Below are 21,772 nucleotides of genomic sequence, written 5' to 3' on the forward strand. Positions count from 1 at the left end.
CTCATTTCTGTAAAGGATGACTAAATGTAGGCGTGTACATGGAACACTCACCTGCAAACCACCTCCCATGCAAAGCATTGACAGCTGCAATGGCAGCAGCGATGGAGGGACATTTGACATACACATTGCCCTGCAAGACAGAATAATGTGGCCCATGAGGAGTCAGAGACGCTTCCCCAGTGATGTTCCTCAGCCACTCCTGGACCTGGCTGTAACAGAGCCACACCTGCTCCACCAGGCACCCACTGGCATTAATCCATAACACAGAATGAGCACAAAAGAGGACAGTGGTACTGACAGGCTCTACTCCACTGTGGCAGTTACTGCAACCTTCAGTTTTTCTAAATAGGATTTTTCAAGATAGCCCAAACACACATTTCACCAGTAATCACTGAGCCATGGATGGCTGATCTGCTCCTGAGAGCCTTTTAGAAAGAGGATCTAAAAACTCCTAATCATTAGCACCATGTGAAAGAGAAGAGCACAAAGGGGTCTGGTTTGCTCCCAAGGCAGTCCAGCTGCCACAGTCCATAAGCCACTAACCTCAATCACATATGCTTCACTCAACATGCAAAGCTCACAGCCTGTATTCCACAAGAACCAAGCACTCCCCGTTCCCCCACATAGGAAGGAAGCACCACTTCAAGGGAGACATATACCATAAAAATTCTCCTATATAAACATAAGTATGTGTGTCTTTACTTGAACAAGAACTGAGGTAAAGGGAAAATCCCATCCCCGCAGGGCAGGAAGAGCCTGAGATGCTTCCCAAGGTGCATGACAGACTGAACTTCACCAGAGACACCTGGAGTTTTCCATCTGCAGATCAAGCACTGAGCCTCCCTAATCAAGAGAACTACAACAGCCACATCCAACAACTCCAAGACACAGAGATGCCCACAGTAATGTGTGGCATTTTTCTGGCTGCCTTCTTAAAAATTGACCATCAGTAATACCTAAGAGGATTAATTCTAGATGAAACAGATTTTCAGGAAAATAGTAATTTAAAAATAGACTCCAGCCTTTCTTTAGCAGCTTTAGTCAGCCTGTATTAACTCTTCCCACTGTAAGCTAACTCATTCCTTTCTTATGTGACGAACCTGAGCTTAGGAGCTGGTGTTTAAGGCACTAAGCAATCAATTAACATACAGAGCTCTGCTCTCAGCCTCCCCCCTGCAAAGGCACCTAAACAGCTTAAATGGCCAAATAAGGTGCAGGAACACAAAGCTATGGTTTTCCTTAATGCCCAGCAGCACAGATAGATGTGGTACATGAGCCATGCACTCAGCTGGGACTGCAACTGTTTAATCCACAACAAATCACAACCTCATAAGCCAACCCCTGACAGTCCTCAGCATGGAAGTCTGGGACAGAGCCCTGAAGGGGTCCAGAAGCTAAGCCTGGAAAACAGAATGGTACAATGGAAACTCTATCAGGGGATATTTTATATCTGTGTCACTGCTGTGCTACCATGACAAAACAGATTTCATTTTTTTATGAAACATTATTACTTAGTATGTTACAGTTTTTTCTTTTAAATCCACCTGCTTATGTGAAACAGAATTTTGCAGCTCCATGGGCTTAGAACTATGTGAGGTATCTTGACGGCTGGTGTAGTTTTGGGTGTGGTGGTTTTGGGGGGGGTTGTGCAGTGATTTTTTTTTTGTGTGTTTAATTGTTGGGAGGGTTTTTTGGAGGTGGGAAGTGTTCTGGGTTGTTGGTTGCTTTGGATTTTTTTATGTCAAAGAACACTTCATTTTCTCTAAATAACAAACACATTATGGGGAAGATTTCTGCCTCTCATCAGTCCAACAGTCCAAGATCACAGGTGTGATCTTGGAGATTACAAGATGCCAGGTAATGCAGCACATTGTTTTATGTGCTAGACTGCAGCTCCTGTCTAACCTCTCTATAACCCACAAGAAAGGGTTTCATGTGATATTGGGGCAGCTGCAAAGAAAGCAATGGTTGAGTGCCAAGTGGATCACCAGGTAGAACAGTCCCACCTAAGCACACCAACAGGAAAATAGGTTTCAGCCTTGTACCTTGCCATGGAACACAAAATGACACTTCTAGGATGTGATGGATAGAAATTAACCCAATTGTGAAGCCATCTGAAAACTGACACTGAACTTTTGTTTGGGCTGTGAATTCTTTAAAAAAAAGGTTTCAAGAGAGTTAATCTATTTACAGACCTTCCAGAGTTTATACAGTCCAAGAAATGAAATACAAGGAAGAAGTAACCAGTCTAGTGTTTATGCAAACAAGGTGAAGTCAGAAGAAGAATATATTCACCAGTTTAAGACACAGGCATTAATATGGAATTCAGTCAGCAGCAGCAGTCTTTCTCTTCCCTCTTTTAACTCCATGCCCTCAGACTGCCCCTTGCAAGGCTTTAATGTCATGAGTGACCACAACTATTTCTAAGCATGGGATGAGGCACACATTTACCTGTACATTGTAATTCTGTTGGAGCAAGGGCCCTTTCTGCTGAAGCCTGTGCTCTAGAAAGAAGAAACTGAAGTCCCTAACTTGGGAGAAAGGCACAATTTAAGGGAAATGCCAAATGCCTGAACTGGTTACTAGTCTTCTACAGCAACTTCAGCTGGGTAAACCTGCAAGAGCAGCACCAGAAAGCTGCTCATCCAAGTTATACACAAGGGAACCACCTACATTCTGCACAAAGTAAGAAATTTAGGTACAGTTTAGGAAAAGCCTCATATTTGTAATGCTCCCCCTAGAAAAAAGAGAGCAACAGAACATCTGCATACCTGAGCTGAGTTTTTGTCAACGTAGATGTGGATAACTCCTCCATGTTTGTTACATTCCTCAATCACATCATCTTTAATTTCTGTGTCCCAGCCAGCTTCTTCTTCACTGTACAAGGGAAGGAAAGACAGGACAGAGATATCATTCAGAAAAAATCCACCCCCAAAACCCATTAAACGCACTCCTGCAACATTCAGACTTCTTTCTTACATGTTAAGGTAATTGACAAATGCCAAACAGACAATGATAAATCACTTACGTTTGAGGATTAAACATGTTGGAAAGCTGGAAGCACTGTGTTGCAAGTGGTTGTACAGAAGCTGCTGCAGCCAGAACTATTGTAATGGAAAACAAAAAAAAAAAAAAACAAAAACAAAAGACTAGCATATCTAAGAACCTCCTATGTACACCTTTAATTTATTCACAATCATAGAAACGGCTCTGACTAAACAGAAACTGAAGGCGAGAAAGCAAAACTCAGAACCAGACACTATTGATGACAGATATGTTTAAACTGATCAATACAAAAACCACCACGCTATAAAGCACAGTTGAACCTGAAAAGTGAAAATATAATCGTACACATTGATTTTGGCAGATTTTCCATTTGAACATTAAAAAGCATGCATTTTCATTTGCATCTAAAATGTCTGCCTCAGTTGTATGTCAGCAGCACCTTTAATGCTTTGCCCCTCATGGAAGCCCAGCAGCAGCTCAGGACAGCACCACCCCAGCTGACTGCACAGCAAAGGACAGACAACCTTGAGGAATTCTTAAAACCTGTTTTAAGCATGTTGAATTATGCTTCAGAAGTGTACCTGCACTTTCATTCCTTGAAAACACAGACTGAAGGAAACATTTGACACCTGAAATTGCTCTTTCCCTATAATTGTGAAATTATTGTAATTTATTGCTGCTCATCATGCTAGTACATTGTATTAAACACTGTCCAACAGGCTGCACTGCCACAGGCTTCAGGCTTCTGACAATGGAGCTGCAATAACATCCCCCTTCCCCATATACTTCAAACATTAAGGGGTTGTGCAGTCAGATAAGGAGCAACTCAAAGACAGTAAACCCAAACTTCTGATTCTCAAATAACCCTTCTAAGGCAGGGAGAACACTCCTACCCAACCACAAATACCAGCCCACACATTTTCTTGGACTAGTGCATGGCTAGGGAATGCTACCAGCACTGGAGAAAACGCTACCAAGAATTTTCAGTCAAAAAACCAATCACAGCATGATTCCCCACAGACAACTAACAGAACACAATTTCTCAGGTATAGGCAGAAGCATTTCCCCTACAGACACCTGAAATAAAATCTATGATTTACAAGTCATAGCAAATGCTAGTTTACCTTCATTCTGCTGGGACAGTCTTGTTTGCAAGTCTAAAGAAAAATACAGAGAAGTTAATTAGTATGCTTGCTAGCATCATTGTATCATCACCTGCCAGCCAGGTTGTTCAGCTTGTATTTCTGTGGTTAAGAGCTTATTCCAGTATCACTGTTCCACTCTAGTTGTGAGTAGTTTCGCTAATTTCAGCTTCTCTACTAGAGTATTCTGTATATGACAGATTCTGTGACAACAAAGTATTTTAAAGAGAAACAATACCTTAAAAGAGCAGACATGACCATGTCCTTTAATTCAGTGCATCACTCTCAACTTGCTTTTGCTATGATTGAGGTCTTTACAAGACACGTTCTACTCCATGAGAAAATAATTACAGCAATTCTGACACACATTAAGGTGCCTGTCAACACCAACATCTTTACTACCAGAAAGCAGTTAAGCAGACAGCTATACAAACCTGACATTCTTAAAGCAGATATCAAATTTCATTTCAAGTAGAATAAGGCAATACTTAATCTGCTATGCTTTCATATAGATGGCATGATACAAGTAACTTTGTTATTTTTCAAATTCAAAATAATTTCCAGTGTTCAGAACATGTAATTTGCCTAGAAAACATTTTTTACTTGTTTAACAACATCTCTTTACTTGTTTACAACATCTATTTACAAGTTTAACAACATACACTTGTCCCAATTCAAAGTGATGGAAACAAAAAAATGCACTTTCTAGCCATTTCCAACTATATGACTTCAATACTTGACATCTTTGAACAGAAAACTTCAGAATTCAAGAACTGTAAGCATAAGTCCCTTCAATCATGGTTCCATTTAGCATATACTAGGTGTGAGAAGACTGAAGCAAACAATCACCTTAATTCACTCATTTAGAGAGTATCAAGTAATGAGCACCAAGTAAGCTTCCAAGCTTACCTGGAAATATCTGAAGGCACCAGGTATCAACATACTTTTCCCCTTTCTAATAAAACTTTCTGCATGACAATGAAGAACCAACAGGAATAAATGTTTCTCTCTAGATTTTCCTCATGTGCCTTTCCAAGTGTTTTGCACAGAACATGTACCAGGAACCACACCGAAAAGCAAGGGCTGGAAGGAGTAAGCTCTGAAGGCTGAGTTGTAAAAAGAGCTGGCCATGTTTAGCATGTTTTCCATCCAGATCTGAACCCACAAAGTCCTCAACTCCATAGAATGAGAAATATCACAATAGCAAACGCTGCCTTAGCCTGTAGTCTCTGCAGAAACTGCATGGTCTTGGCCAAATCTGTAACTAATTACCTAGTTAATTAATACTCAGACTCTTTTGAAAACAAACGCATTTTAAAGAAATCAGCAAATATCCAAAGTTTTAATTTAGATGAGGACAGACACTTTTCCTGCTGCAATTCCAATCCATCATGTCTGGCTGAACTTGTCTGCATGGGTCAACCTGGGGTTCTACAGGCAAATACTCCAGAATTCCTGCACCTAACGTGGTAAACCTGCACGTATCATCAATGCAAATTCTGTCCAGGAACAAGTAAGATCTGTTCTAAACACAGCAAAGTCACCTACCACTATCTTGTGCAACAGTTTCTCAGATTAATTATCTACAACGTTTGGAACGTAACCACTGCTCACCAGATCTTTTATCAACTGGATTATCTTGTTGTTCTTGACTGAAAAACGGTCCTGTCCTCTCAGTTCTAAAATCACTCAGAATTAAGAAATTAACTGTCACTCTTTATTGTCAATTCATGTTTCCCTAAACATAGTTTTAAACAGTATGCACCAACAAAATGAATACATCTGTCCAATTCAGATCAAAGTTACTTTTTCAGTATATACTTATATAACACCTGTAAGAGCAGCAAGTTTAGCATGATGGGAGTACATGTTTAGTATACAGATAAAGCAGAAATACAGACATATCAAAGCATTTTGTGTCTTAAAATAAAGTTTATTTTGAAATCCTGATAGCTTTAAATAGGCCAAAGCCTGCCAAGCATTGCCCAGTGTCTTGAGTCATTACTTCGAACAGAGACCAAACAGAGCTCCAGGATGATACCTATCCCTTCCCTCTTTTGCAGCACACCATGTCAATTTTTGCCATAAACAGACAGCTCCTTCCACAAGTAAGGAAGACTTTGTCCCACAAAACATTAGAAGAATATTCTATAGGCTGATTATTTTAAATTTCCTATGTTCAGAAAGAGAACAGGGAGTACACTGTTCAGCTTCTAATTCTTTTTCCCGCTGGATGGCCAAATTCTCAGGCATCCCCTAAAACTAATTCTTTACCCTCCCTTTAGTTTGATTGACGCCCTCTTAAACACGGATTATCACAAGTGTTTGCAAATGTATATATTACACCTCAGATGCTTTAGGCCTACTTGCCTCTAGGAACACAGCTAATATTTTAATGCTATATCATGCTTCTGGCACTGATAAACTGAAGCATTTAAGTATTTTTTCCCTCCCTAGCCATTCTTCCATTGCTAAGCTCCCAGACTATGTGAGTGGAATTTGATTTAACCCTGAAGAGGTGAACAATATACAACACCCCAATAATTTCGCGTTGACAGGACCTATACATTTATTTACCTCATAACTACTGCTGACCATTTTCATTCATGTAAATATTACACAAGACCAGCCCAACATCCAAATTTTGGCTTTAACAATAGCCTCCAACTTTCACTTGTAAAAAAATCCTTTCTTCTCTGAGGCAGCTTCTTCACACACCTTGTATTTCCTATACTACTCCTCCAGTTTAATAACTTCCAAATGACAAGTCTAAAGATCAGCAAGAAGCTGCTCCTCCTCTGCCAAGGAAAGGCAATTTAATCAATGACAGTTGATCTTTAAATACAGCTTCTAAAAGTATACTATACTTTCATAATTTTCTCCAGTTTGTTCTTCTTTAGTATGACTTCTGAAGGAGCAAAGCCTACTCAGTAATAGGACCAGAATCTGGCCATACCACATTCTTCTTCCTTCAAATGTACTTCAAGTGTAATTTAGAGTCACATGTTTCAGCAATATACCATATCATGGACTTAAAATGTTTATGGACAATACCAGAGATGAGACCTCATGTTTCATACATGTATTCAATCACTCTTTTCATGGGAGTTTTGCTCCTCTGAACTGTCTTCATTAGCCTCTTACTTTTAGCTTTCTTTCTACCCTGGGAGTAATTTTCTTTTTTATTTTTGAACTACATATTCCTAGCTTACCTTCCTCAAATTCTAAACTTTATGACTAGTACCCCCACTACAAATTGAGGCAACTAAATACAGAGAAACATCTTGGGAGTAGTTTTTCATTCACTTGAGTCCCACTTCTTTTTTTTTTTTTTCTTCAAGTGTTGATAAACCTTTATCTATTGCTTTAATTAATTTAAAAACGTCTAACTCAATCTGACTATTGGCAGACAATTATCTTTTTATCTGTTTCCCAAAATGAAAATATTGTTTTATTATCAGTCCTTTTTCCTATTCTTCATAGGCTGTGTGATCATCCCTTATTTCTTTTGAGGTAGCTGATCACCCAGGTTTAGCATGGAGCCCACACTAACAGAACTTCTTCTTCTTTCTGTAGAATACAGATCCAACACAGCATTAGCAATGTGAAACAGAAGAAACTTTTCACATCTTGCCTGTTCAAACACCCAAGTTGCTCAGACCAGATGACTTAACTGCCTTGTTTCTTCAACCATCAGTTAGACCTGCTTGTGTATCCTTCCATTTAAATGTGAGCAACTCATGATCCCTCAAGTCAATGGTCATTTCTATTCTCATCCATAACATCTTCATTACTTACCAAATTGAGTTTAAAATAGCATCCCCTCTTCATGAGTCAGTGAGTGTTTGATGAAGAAATGTGTCGGATATCACATCCAGGAATATCTGGGCCCCACCATTATTACTAGCAATTCTTCTCCAATCTGTATCGGGGAAGTTAAAGTCTCCCACAATGACATAATTCCTGGTAGTAATTTTCTCTAACAAGAGTAAAGAGATCTTTAATCCATAACCAAATCTCACTTTGGGGATAGCTCATGACTCTATGGCAGCAAAAAGCTTTATCTTTTTCCAAAGTCACTTAAGTTGTGTATGTCTGCACTAGTCCTTTTGTACAAGTTGAATGAACAATGATAACCCTACCATCTTTATTTCTACAGTTGCTAAACATGCATCTTCTTCTAACACCTGTATTTGGCCTCATCATTTATTTCTCCATAGCCATGTTTTCTCATACTGATTCCATACTACCTGCACCATGCAGCTGTGTCAGCCATTTTTGGCCATCTTGATTTAATGAGCTCGGATTTTTTTGACTCTGTTTCAAATGTGGAGGAGGAAAAGGACTACTGTTGTTTTAAAACACTATTCTCATTTCTAATTGGTGACATGTGTTTACACATGAGACTGCCACACCAGTTTATAACCTACATAAATGTTGATATAACTTCAGCGGTGGTTACCTTTCCTTCTCTTTCTGGACTAGACACACTTTTTCCTTGCTACTGTATGTTTTTCATCCTTCTCAAACAGGCAACTGACATTTTTCTGTCACTGGCCAGTTCCTTTCCCTTCCGAGGGCACATCTCTAGAACTCTATTTTATTCTTTTAGCAACTGTCTACAGCTTCATATGTATGCTCTTCTTAAGACTGCACCTGACCATCAGTAAACATGATTCAGACCTATCTTATTAAGTCTGAATCACTTCCATCACAAGCTCTACTGGAAGGAAAACAACAATGCCACCTTTTCTTTGCTACTTTCCTGACTCTTCCCACACATTCCAGCATCTGGTTATTTGTGACATTCAGGTCCTTTCTACTGTTATGACAGTTTCATATCCTTTGTTCATAGTATTAATCAAAAGTAGCAAAAAAAAAAGCAGCCTTCGGGGAGGTTACTCCCTGCTCTAGTTCTGAAGACTCCATGAATAGTTTGTTTTTCAGACCAGCTATGAACTAAGCAGCAGAATCACATCCCTCAGCCTCATTCCAGCACACCCACCTGAAGAACACACATACAACTATAGCCAAATCCAAGCAACACACACATTCCCCGACATAAAAACGTCTTTCTTAATGAGGACATACGCTGTAAAAACGCTGCTGCCATCTTTATAATGTTTCCCCCCATAAAGTCCTAATAATGTTCCTGCCCCTCATAAAGCTCTGGTTTTTCTACAGCTGTCAATCCCCTTCCATTTCTGAGCCTGCCATTTTAAATAGTCAACATGTATACTACAGTACAACATACAAATACCCACTAGCACAGAGAATAATGAAGAGATGAAGGTTTGGGGTGAAAACCAGCAAATTTGGAAAAACATGCAAAGTGAATCACACCCAACCAAATTGTGATATACTGTCATTAGTTACTTGCTTATGGTTTTGCAGTGTTTTATAGTTTGTAAAAAATGCTGCAATACCTCATTTTAAAAGACAAAAAAACAGTTAAGTACCTCTTGTCTCAAGTTTATGAAGTAATTTTAAATATATATGTCATCATTTCTTACCTGTCACAGCTCCAAAGGCCAAAGATCCACTCATCTGCAGAGCCTGTTGTGCAGCTGGAGGAATCTGCAAACCAGTACCTGGAACAGAACACAGAGAGAGCTTAGAGCAAGCCCTTTCATTCAGTTAGAGATGCAGTAACAGAAGTATCAGAAATCTTCCTGTTGTCAATCAAAAGATAAAAAAATACCATGCATTTAAATGTTTCATACGTTTATCCTAACAGTTCTGTGGAGTGTTTTAATTCAAATTCTGCAAACTTCTTCACACACTTGTTATCCAACATTGCACACACCTTCTGCAAGTCTTGCCATCAACTGAAGGCGACCAGTTGTTCCCAAATCAATTCCAGTCCGTTCCAACTCATCACTGTCCAAAAATGAGCTAGCACTGGAAGCATCAGTACGCTCAGTTACATGTCCTACTTTCATTGGCCTCCCAGCCAGCTCAAATCCATTGAGTTGTTCCAGGGCCTTTTTGGCACACTCAGAGTCTGAGAACTGTAGATTGGAAAAACACAAATTCAGTAATACTTGCCTACAGGATTCAGCAACGTTTCTGCAATATGTAGTATCCACAAATAGGAGAAACTCTTTAAGACAATAGAAGAAAATATAAGAAACTCTATAAGCTAATGTACATGTGCTCAGAATTTTTCATTTAAATCAAATACACACATGTTTTGGTATTTACTTTCTCATAATAAGGTACTATATATTAAAATATATTGCTGAAGTTATAGCATCTAGATACTGCAATCAACAGAAGTCATGGCTGTGGTTCTCTTTCAAGAGTGATATTCAATTCCTTTGTAACCTTACAACTGCCATGGTATTTACAAGTTATTCCTAAACAGATGTTCTGCTTTTGATGCTGCGAAACATCAAAATGAACATACAAACATTTTATCAGTGTTAAAACCATTAAGTATGAACTATATAGTATGTTTGGTTTGTGTCCATGTGCCAGAGGTCCCAGCCAAGACTTTTTTCCCCATGACAAATTGCCAGGTCAGTTAAGAAACTCAAGTTCACAAAACTGTGTACCTGAGGGTAAAGAGGAAAGAAGTTTTCAACTGAAAGTTTCAGCCCCTATAATTTTATTTCCCCTAAAAACCTCAAATTAAATTATTTTCAGTTATAAAAAACACCAGACTTTAGTAGTGTCTTTGTCTGCAGAAGACATCATTTGTTTTTGCAGGCACTGACTACAGAGAAAACTATTCCCATCTAAACATATTCACTACGCATTCTCAATACGCAGACAACCATCAGAAACAAACTAAAAAATCCAGTGCTGTATCCTGCAACATGACACTTCTGAAATGAGATATATAGTTATCAAGTAGAAATTTAGTACCTCCCATGAGTATGTAACAAATTTAGATTATGCTTAGTTCATTATGTTTATACTGCTACTATATAACAACACAGATATACACAGGAAGGTTCACATACAGCTATACTCTCCTACACAGGAAGGTTACACTCAGAAATCATCCTAGAAACCTAAGAATTCTAGTCATACCGTAATGAATCCATATCCTTTTGAGCGTCCAGTTTCACTGTCCATCATGAGCTGAATACTTTCAATCTAAAGATAAGAATAAAGCTATTTATTAGAACACATTTTGGAACACACCCCAAGATACCAGAACACAACATGAAAACATCCCTGTCAAATACACATACGTGAATGTGAAACTTTTTAAAAATTAGTTTCTTATTTCTTCCTAAAATTTCAAAATTAGTATACAGACAGCTAAATAGGTATTTGGATAGTAAGAGAAGCAGGTAAACATGAGGGTTTTGAGCTCATCTATGGGTAGAGGCTTGATGCAGAATTCTGGCAGAATAAGCATACAGACATGATCAGATTGTAACTGAAACACATTTCATATGCTGAGAAACTGTTTTACAAAGTAAGAAAAGCAGTATGCCTGACTGACAAGGGCCTTTAAGAAAAACCTGTGTATTTTAGTAACTCTTGGTACATGGGAACTTTGAGAGTTTACCATTACTGAATTTAAAACCCATCACTGAGTTACCCATTAGCCATAAAGTAGCACTGGGAAGGACTGGAGTATATGGAAGAAGCAAAGATCTTCACAGGTCTCCATGTAAGCCTCCTAAACTACCTTAATCCTACTGCCAGAACTTGATGGAAGAAAAAAACCCCAAACCACCAGAAGAGCAGCCATGTACATTTAAATTTAATCAACTGTAGCAATTTTCCAGGGTTCTGTGCAAGAGATTTAAAGGGACAGGCATACTGACTCTGAATAAAGCATGTGAAAAGCATATATGTATATGAGGCAGAGTTCATACCCAAACACTGTAGGCAAAAACCTCAAACATTAACTGGCTTCTTTTTACCCATTAAGAAGCATACTGAATATCTAACTTTTCCCCTATGTAAATGATATATACAGCAGTAGGGCTAATGTATTATAACTCCACAGGAAACTTCTTTCATCTGCTCACTGCCATAATTCTCTCTACATAATCTTACTACTGTGCTGCATCCTGCTGCCCAATGATCAGGAGTGAGAATGGGCCCAACTCAGAGCTGTAAAGGGCATACTGCTAGTTTATGGTCTTAACATCAGCTAAAGCTGCAGCAAAAACTCATCTGAAACAGATGACAGTACTATTCTGAGACCTCAGGCCCAGTTCTGCTTTTTGTGCTTTAACCCTTGAAATGGAGCTCCCATTCACAATCCTGAAAGGGAAAGATACAAGCTGCCAGAGAAGGATACAACACAGAGAATTTGTCTGGTTTCAAGGTTTTTTTCCCCTGCTCCTTAATTTCAGGTATTCATTGAATTCTGAACTTTCTAGGACCAGCTGTTCAAATTCACTGGACACCACCACAAATCTAAGTTCTCTTCTCCAACACTACCCACATACCTAAGACCTGTGAATGCATGGGCACAGCAGTGCAAGAAAAAGAAAACCACAAGTGTTTTGTGAGTATGAAGTTGAATTATTTCCAGAAGCTGTCATAGCTCTACAACAAACCTAGATTTTTCAAATCAACTACTCTAACACAACACGCCAAATTAAAGTTTACCCTGCCAAATGGCTCGAAGATTCCTCGAAGCATATCCTCAGTTATATTGAAGTGTAATGATCCCACATAGAGCCTCATAGGACCAGCACTGCCCTTCTGCAGATTATTTGCCATTGCTGCTGCTCTGTTTTTCTCTGCCTAAGGAGAAAAAAAATTCACCTTTGATAAGAAATTAATAAAAAAAAAAACCCCTAACATAAGAAGTAAATATCTCTCATACCTAAACTACAAGATTCACCAAACATACAGAAGCTGTTGCTTGATCTGCAGTCTAATCATCAGACTTGAACTTAAGAGCTACAAAACCCAAGCCCATGACCAAGTACAGAGACAATATACTCCAAAAGCTGAAGTTGTTCAAACTGAACAGCTTCATGCAGAATTCTGGCTTCTACCTAGTAGATTATCTGGAAAGCATACACAATATAGCCTTCACTTCTGTAACACTATTAACAATTTCTTTACTGTTACTTGCTTAAGATCTGTCTTTTCCTAATGCCTTTACACAACTTTGAATCACTTTAATTTGCCTGTTATCTATGGGAAACAAAAGTCCATTATCACAAGCTTAAATAATTTTTATTGTTAAGGTTTTCCAAACATCCAGTGGTAGCCAAATTTTCAAACATTAATTTTCTCATCAAAATACAAGACACATAACTCTGCATGAACAAAAATGAGGTTTACAATTCCGTACCTGTGATGCCTGTACTATGATAGGTACACCCAGGACTCTCTGTCCAGTCAGTCCTATTGCCAGGGGTACTGAACTAACATCAACAAATTCAACATAAGCAATCCCCTTTGAACGTCTGGAATTTCTATCCGAAATCATTCGCACATCTCGAACCTGAAAGACAACAACAGTATGGAAATATTTTAGAGAAAGAGGAAAAAACCCAATGCAGCCTATTTCTCTGACACATACTGAGAATTATTTACCAAGCCAACAGCTTTAATTCTACAGCAGCATACACCTTTTGTAACAAACATATCCCAGAGGCAAGTTGGCATTAAAGCCGCTGTTTTGTTTTTCGTTTTGTATGTGACAGAACTTGCAGCACTCTAATGCTTTATACCAGAACCTTACAGCTGATAGACTAAATTAAGTTTTTCCAACTTAGAAGTTACATGAATTTTCAAATGACACTATAACTGACCGACCAATCTGAAATAAGAAGAAAATATGAAAAATGAAGTTGTTTGAGTCAGAATTGCGTCAACATGTTTTGCCTTACATCACATGAACAAGCAACTACTAAGAAACTACATTTTCAAGCTCAAATCTTTTAATAATCAGTTCACCATTAATCCCTCTTTGCACAGGTACAGGAAGCTCCAGAAAGCCACATGCTTACAATTCCAAAAAACTATCAAACCTGTACGAAGTTGTACTAGGACAGCTTGAGGCAAAATTCAGGACAATTTTAACTTCCTTATCAATTACCTTCCCTACTGTAGAGAAAAATTCTTCCAGGTCTCTTGGTCGGATTCTTGCAGCCAACTGCATGCAGAACACTGTTCGAGCATCCCTCTCTTCAGGGGTAAGATTATCAATAGGTTCTCTGTAAAGAATAAAGTTCAGCTAAAAAAATCAAGTGAATTAAAATAACTCATCTCTGGACCACACATGATACACTAAAGAATCAGTACTTCACAGTCTGATAGGAAAAACAATGCCTGCTGTATTAAAAAAAAAAAAGGCAGAGTAAAAAACTGAAGGGAGTACCAAACATTAACATGTTAAGTTATAACATGATTGAATTTCCTATTTCAACTGTGAGCATCAAATATGACTGGAAAATTCTATTTTATGTGCAAAAGCATAAACTGCGGTGCCATTTTGCTACTGTCTAGAACAGGTACCAGGTACCACTACGGAGCTTAATGTCCTTTTCACGAAAAAGATGGAAGGACAAGAACACAAAAGCAAACCGGGCAACCTAGCACAGACCAGCTCTCCAAATTCTCAGACAAGTACTGTGGGCTAGGCTTTCCCAACTCACATCTTCCATTTACCCATCCACTTTGGAGTCACTACAGCCACTGCATAAAACAAGACTGACATCAATGTAAATAGAACTCTTGATCCTCATTTCATAGTTTCAGCTTGTTAATAATTAATTACTTTGATCCTTGACACATTAAGAACTAGAATAATTTTATTTCAATACTGAACTATTAGCTGAAATTCGATGCACCATTGTTAACATATTAAAGCTTCAAATCTAAAAAAATCTGACTTGTACTCAAGTGCAAGTTATATAGGAAGTAGCATGGTGGATCCTGGATTGAGCTTCTATCCATGTTGTATGCATCTTTATTAAATTAATCACACAGATATTAATCACTTAGAAAACACAATAAAAATTTAAACCTAATTATCTCAGTAAGAGTTTGCCAGCCATTGAAAAATAAAATTAGATTGGTTAAATTTGACTGCATTAATGTAAGAGAATAACCTCATTAGCAGCTATCTAAATCCTATTCCCTTAAATGAGAAGACTAAGAAGGATAAGCAGCTACTGGATTGCAAAGGCATATAGCCTCTCAACAAATAACACTAATAAATACTGGATAGCAAAAAGAAACATTTGTATTTTCCCATTCCATACTCTAGATTATTAAGCACAATTTAGCAGAAAAGCTAATTTAAATCACAATTAATGGGGAAAAGATTGAGAATACTGAAACACAAAAAAAACCAAACAAATTAAGACTTGTTTTGCAAACCAACATTATTTACAACCCTTTATGACATGGGGAAAAAGCAACATACTACCAATGCTCTTCTCTCACTGGCTTTCTGAATGAATTCCAGCATCACTTATGAGTGATGAGCTGGAGAGCAAGTAGTCATACATTATTTCACCATCACTTTTCCAACTCCAACTGGACAAAAACAAACCAACCCAAACACATGTAAAAAGTCATACCTAACAGGGCTTTTGTCTTTTCTGAAAGGACTTTTGCTTCTGGAGCGACGTCTGCAAAAAAGAAAGATCAACAAGGTTACAAGAAAACCTTCCAATATACCACTCCTAAACAAAACCTATTAATGATGTAATGAAAAACAGAGAAAAGTCAAAAACCTTAATTTGATGCTGTGGGGCAGACCAATCTTCCCTCTGATGGCACTGTTGAATTTTGGACCAGAACTATGGCAAGAGAAAAGATGAGACACCTGAGCACTTTAATTCAAAATTTCCTGTCTGTACTTACATTACACTCCAAGCACTCACCCACCCTTGCCTCTGAACTTGTCAGCATTTCCATTAGCAACACCCACAGCATGCATAATATTATCGGCTAATTATCAATACATGCAGCACTTCAGACCATAAGGCACAGAATATGATCCCCTCCCACTTTCACCTGCATCACAAAATCCCAGAATATGCAGGACTCTTCATGAGACAGTCAGTCATGGCACATTTGTATATGCAAACTATTCTAAGCTACAGATACAGCTACTGTTATAACCATTTTCACCTGTTTTTTTGTCCACACATTCTACATACTGATGACTGCAAAGCATGACATTCAAGGCCTGGAACTCAAGAGTTCTACATACTTCAGAGCTGCATGTCAAGTGGTGCGGCAGGATTACTTGCTTGAGTGTAACATTTTCAAATCACAAGTTCCATGAAACTTAAGATGCAAGAGCAAACCAAAGTGGCTCCCTGCAGACACCTGCAATGGACAACTTCACTAATGATGTCTTGGCTCTAACCACTTAAGTGCTGCAAATAAGTAAATGAAGCTTCCTTAGAATTCCTAATGGCCATCAAACCACAGAAGCAGTGAACCCAGCAGTCAGCTGTATACAGACACAACCACAAAAGGAATCCAATCTCTTCACTGAATCTAATTTAATTCTCAAGGCATCACAGAGTCTCTTAGAACAAACTGTAATCTGCCCCTTGCTTTTATGTTAAGGACAGTCCTTTTGCTAGTTAATGGAGCTCCCAGGAACAAAGTGTGACATGAACACTTAAGATTCATCTTATCGTGCTCTCCCTGAATTTGATCTCCTGGTAGAGCTGCTCAAAAGGCAAAGAACAACACCTGTTACCATTCTTCCTGTATCTTCAGCAAGCGCACAGGCACTGCTGCACAGACTGAATGCTGTGCACTGGGCTTTGGCTTTCCATGTGTACATAATTGATTCTTTCTGCTGCTGCTACAAATTGATGTAAACACCCCAAAAGACATGGTGGGCTGAAAACATTAAGTAGCCTTTCACTAAATCCATTTGGACACGCAATTTGTCTGAAAAACGTCTTCTTGCTCCTCACAGAGCAGAAATGTTTATAGTTAAATCTCAGCATCCACCACAAGGAGAAGGATGCCCATTTTTTAAGCATGTCATGACACAGGTGGAAGTAGTGGGCCAAGATCCAAAACCGTGCTGGCCAGGTTAAAGCAAGGGAAATATGCCCCTGTACAACACTGGAAAAAAAATAAAGAAAAAAGACCATTTAGAAACTACTTATGAAGAGAAGATAACTACTTACTGAGAGAAAATAAGACATAAAACACAGGCACATGTTGAGATGAGATCACAATTGATCAAAACTAGTCTTTTTTTTGCCTAGGATAAATTACGTCATTTCCTGCTCAAGTCCAGCCAAATTATTGCTGGGAGTGTCCATTCAGGTTCTTCAGTATCTATGGAACAACTGCCAAAAGATGCATCTGGAAATACTGGTACTAATTTCAGAGGCTGTCTTCTTATCAGACATGGGACTACCTTGCACCCATCAGATGTAAAACATGGTGCTCTCCATTTTAATTCAAATGCAGCCAGACAAACCAATTAAAGTGACTCCAGAACACTAACATGCAGACCAACTAAACAATAATAAATAGTTAAGACCATGAGTTTTCAAAGAAATAGTGAAAGAAATATTTGAAGTATTCATCTAAATCTAATGAATAACAAAACTAACACACAAATGACTGAGAAGTAACAGTTTTCAAATACATGCACAAAGTGGGAGTGCAGATGGAGGGAAGAGGAAAAAAGGGCAGAGAAAACCCACAACCCACCACAACTCCAAAAATCTTCATTTCCCTTATTGACTAGCACTATCTTATTCACAGAACTCCAGGAAACCAACATTAAGAAATCCCAGACCACTGGAACAGGCCAAGCAGAAAGCTGCCTAGGGTAAGGTGAGAGCACAAATTACCTTCTCAAAATCAACAGTATACCCTTTTCAACAATATTCTCCCTGTGTTTTTCTAAGAAGACTTGCTTGTAAAGCTGTAGATCTCAAGTAAAGTTTCTTCATTGCTTCTACTGTCTCTACAACTGTTGCCCAGTTCCTGCTAACCTGTACGGAAACACCAAGTCACAAACCATTATTTCTCCATGTCTAGGAGTTACCTTGTAAGCCAAAGTTCTGTGTGCAGCCAAAGCAAGCACATATCAAACCTACGAGATGCCACATGCCCCAACAATGGCCAAGTCGGAAGAAAGCCAGCAAATTATCGGCCTTTACCTGCTCATTCATATTCAAGATGCCAACAAAAAAGTGTCGGACAAAGCAAACTTTGGCTAACAAAGTCCAGGAGAATAACAAGAAACTTTCAGTCATCATTGTAACAAACCTGTTTTCCCAACAGCTTTGTCTAAATTTGTGGTTTCAGAATAGAAACAGGATGGTCTAAGTGACTTCTACTTTATGTTAGCAGCAGCTGGCACTTGCCCAGCACATGTCTAAGCAAGGCTACTCAATCAAGTTCTTTCTCCTAACAGACCTAATGATACAGCTATGTAACGCTTAAGGGACAACATATGTGAAAAGAACATGAGAAAAAACCCCCTGTGAGCACTAAGCAATGCAAGACATTCACCTAATTTTAACCTAATTTTTAAAAATTAAAGCAGTTAACCATGATTAACCACATTTCTAGCCTAAAGTGAGAAACTTGAAGTTTTCAGGTTGTATGTAGCACTTTCCTTTTCCTTCAGAATTGCCTAAACTTTTTTCTCACTACTGCTGAGATGCCTCCTAATTGCTCCCAGCAGCAAAACCATCTCAGTTTACAGATAATCAGCTTAAAAATGAGCCTTTACAAAGCCCGTAAGAAAGATCACAAGGAGGAGGAAGAGTAAAAAATAAAATAAAATAGAAGCCATTAAGCAATTTTATCTAGCTACTGCAGTCAGTTACAACCCTGTCAGCAGTAACTCCAACCCAAAACTACCCAAACAGCCTCACAAGGAGAGATTCCAGAAATAAATGCTCCAGCCAGAAAAAGTACTCTGGCAGTCACTTTTGAAACACTGAACTTATGCCACTGATACAGAGACAACTTCTTCAAATAAAAGCTCAATATTGGTAGATCCAAAGGTGCCTGGTAATGCAGGAGGCTTTATCACCAAAGTTTTCATCTCCCTGAAATTCAGCATCTCTTATACACATTTAAAGGTGGGTTCCTGCATTTTAAGAGCCTTGAACAGGAACTCTTCACAATCCCTTCTCTTTCACACATTTAGAGGCAAAACTCGAAGTCTGGAATCACATCAGCATGTTTATCATTTTAACAGGACCATTCATAATCTACAACTGAATAACAGCAACTGCTTGCTGACTGCCATCAGTCAACACCAAAGCTTCTGGGACACATGTCCTTGCCCTACAAAAAATTTCCACAAAACCATCTCAAGACACTAGAATTCTACCTGGTTAAATGAAAGCAATGATTTGCCAACTGAAGCAGTGAACAAACTATCAAATGAATAAGGACAACTATGTACCCTCAGAGCATACTACATTATCACTGCTTCTTGTTCACTGCATCTCAACACCAGAGCAATCATCCAGAACAGCTATGGGAGAGTGTCAGGATAGCAAAAAAGACCCCTCGCAACTACTTATCTCTCTGGATAATATATCTCAGTGCATTAAAACAGGCATGGGTTATTGTAGTAACATCAATACTTTCAACCTCTACTTGAAGAAATTATTTTGGAAGACTAGGACACTGGAACTCCAAAATTTCTCCAGGTGAAAAACCTTCTCACCCAATGACAACAAGAAAAACAAAGAATAAAACCCTCCGACATAGCTGGAAGAATGCAAGATTAAACAAAGGACATCCAAGATTAAACAAAGGACATCCTCTCCACACAACACTGCACTGGAGGGAAGGATAACAGCAAGCTCCATATACAGAAGGCTGAAGTTTTTGATCAAGGTCCTCTGTACTCTGAGCCACAACAGTGGCACTGGCATAACCCAACCAGCTACTGTAATCTTACACATGCGATAGAATTGTAGGAAAACAACTCTGCACTGCTGAAATCTTGACAGCGGAAGTCTAGAGCAGCGTACAGAAGTTCTGATACTCAAGACAAAAGAAAAGCAGGGCTGATATATTATCATCCCCACATACACAAGGACTGATGATGCACAAGATGCCACTGCACCTTGGAGGAGCCAGGAACTGCAGCAGGTTTTCATTACGAAAATGCCAACATCCAGGTGACTTAGCAGAGAGAGATCCTGAGACTTCAGGAAGTTTGTAGTCCAAGAGTACAAAAAGCCTCAAGAAAAACATTCATGTTCAAAAAATTGCACAAGCCTACAATTTAGCAGAAGGTAAACACTCTGCTCAAACATCTTGAGAGATTTCTCTATCATGGATGGCATTGTATGTCATGATTTAAAAAATACATCCTTTTCAAATTCCTTCTTTCAAAATTATCTTGCATTTCAAGATTTGACAACAGAGATGAGACCTGGACAACAGCAGAGACAAACAACAGCCTCAGGTAATCAATGACAGTCAAGCATACAGCCCAGTTCTCACTGAGTTTCTGCAGAAAGACGCGATGGGAAGCAAAGGGGAGAGCCATGGTACAAACCATCAGAAATTATACTGATGAAAAAATAGCTTTTGAGAATTGATTTACAAACACCTGGAACTACCTATTACTGGAGTTTTAGCAAGCTAAATAGCTGAGTGCAACTAAAGAATTCTTGTCAGCCTCTAAACGAGTCTGAGAAAAAAGCAGGGCAAATTTGCAACACATGGGCATGGCTAAGACAAGATGCTCCAGTCTGGATGCATATACATGGAATATATTTGTGTGACTATCCATTTATGGAGTTAATGTTCAAGAACAGCAAGACAGTAAAAATATTTAGTAATACCTAAAAAAAACCAAGAGTATGAGCCTGTAACCAAATTAACAGACTACTATTAATTTTTTGACAGTTAAACCATCAAGTTCATATACTTTAAATACTCAGGACGTGGAGAGAATTTGGTTGCTCTATTGATTTTGTGATGAACTTAAGTTTTCCACTCAGTACACATTCTTTCATTTGCTTTCCCATCTCTGTGTTTGGCCAAAAATGAAAACTAGAAAAGGAATATTACTATCTTCTTTTACACTCTGTGTTTACTAACATTCTTCAAACTTAACATCTCACTTTCTTTTCTATGATAATTATTGACCAATTTAGAAAGCAGAGAGTGAAACTTTAGCCTTTCACATTGTAACAGTGAAGAGCACACGTGCAATTCTGAACAAATAACCTACTAAGGACTTCTATAGCGGCCTCTGAATCTGCGATCTCTACTCCTAGACCGGCTGCGTCTGCGTTCTTTGCTTCTGCTCCGTTTCCTTTCCCGGCTTCTGCTCTTTTTCCGTTCCCGATCTCTGCTCCGCTTGCGTTCCTTACTTCTGCTCCTCTTTCTGTCATGGCTTCGACTTCGGCTCTTGCTCTTTTTTCTCCTGACAAAGAAAAGTGCAACTTCAGTTACACACATAGTTCAGTGTTATTTACCCACATTCCACAGTTCCTCTGATGTCACAAACACTGATGGGAAAAGTTTATTGTTGTTACTGTTGGTATTTTTGCTTTTTATTGTTAAATGAGTGGTTAAGCATGTCAGCAATCTCCTTTCATGAGCCACAAAGTCTGCAACAGCACATTTTTATTTCAAAATTTTTAATTGCTAGAGAATGCTTTCAGAAGAGTAAAAGGACTAAAAACCCACTTCCTAGGTTAGACCTAGTA

General features: G+C 38.6%; 1 protein-coding gene across 7 annotated transcripts in view; it reads right to left on the minus strand.

Annotated features, from left to right (window-relative positions):
• Positions 1–21,772, minus strand: part of RBM39 (RNA binding motif protein 39) — a 30,769-nt gene that overhangs the window by 1,031 nt on the left and 7,966 nt on the right. For 3 of the 7 annotated variants that reach the window (XM_021536661.4, XM_085557695.1, XM_085557694.1), the window contains 13 exons: positions 21,292–21,486; positions 15,824–15,889; positions 15,668–15,718; positions 14,179–14,296; positions 13,429–13,581; positions 12,732–12,869; positions 11,187–11,252; positions 9,955–10,159; positions 9,662–9,739; positions 4,131–4,163; positions 3,029–3,104; positions 2,772–2,877; positions 52–130 (listed from right to left, as the gene is read on the minus strand). In XM_021536661.4, coding sequence (XP_021392336.1) covers positions 52–130; positions 2,772–2,877; positions 3,029–3,104; positions 4,131–4,163; positions 9,662–9,739; positions 9,955–10,159; positions 11,187–11,252; positions 12,732–12,869; positions 13,429–13,581; positions 14,179–14,296; positions 15,668–15,718; positions 15,824–15,889; positions 21,292–21,486 — 1,364 coding nt within the window. Of the gene's footprint in view, positions 1–51; positions 131–2,771; positions 2,878–3,028; positions 3,105–4,130; positions 4,164–7,360; positions 8,128–9,661; positions 9,740–9,954; positions 10,160–11,186; positions 11,253–12,731; positions 12,870–13,428; positions 13,582–14,178; positions 14,297–15,667; positions 15,719–15,823; positions 15,890–21,291; positions 21,487–21,772 lie in introns of those variants that run through there. The other 4 variants (XR_014949600.1, XR_014949598.1, XM_085557697.1 and 1 more) reach the window with 4 other exon arrangements.

The sequence above is a fragment of the Lonchura striata genome, chromosome 20 (genome assembly GCF_050655825.1).
Source record: "Lonchura striata isolate lonStrDom1 chromosome 20, ASM5065582v1, whole genome shotgun sequence".
NCBI classification, from domain to species: domain Eukaryota; kingdom Metazoa; phylum Chordata; class Aves; order Passeriformes; family Estrildidae; genus Lonchura; species Lonchura striata.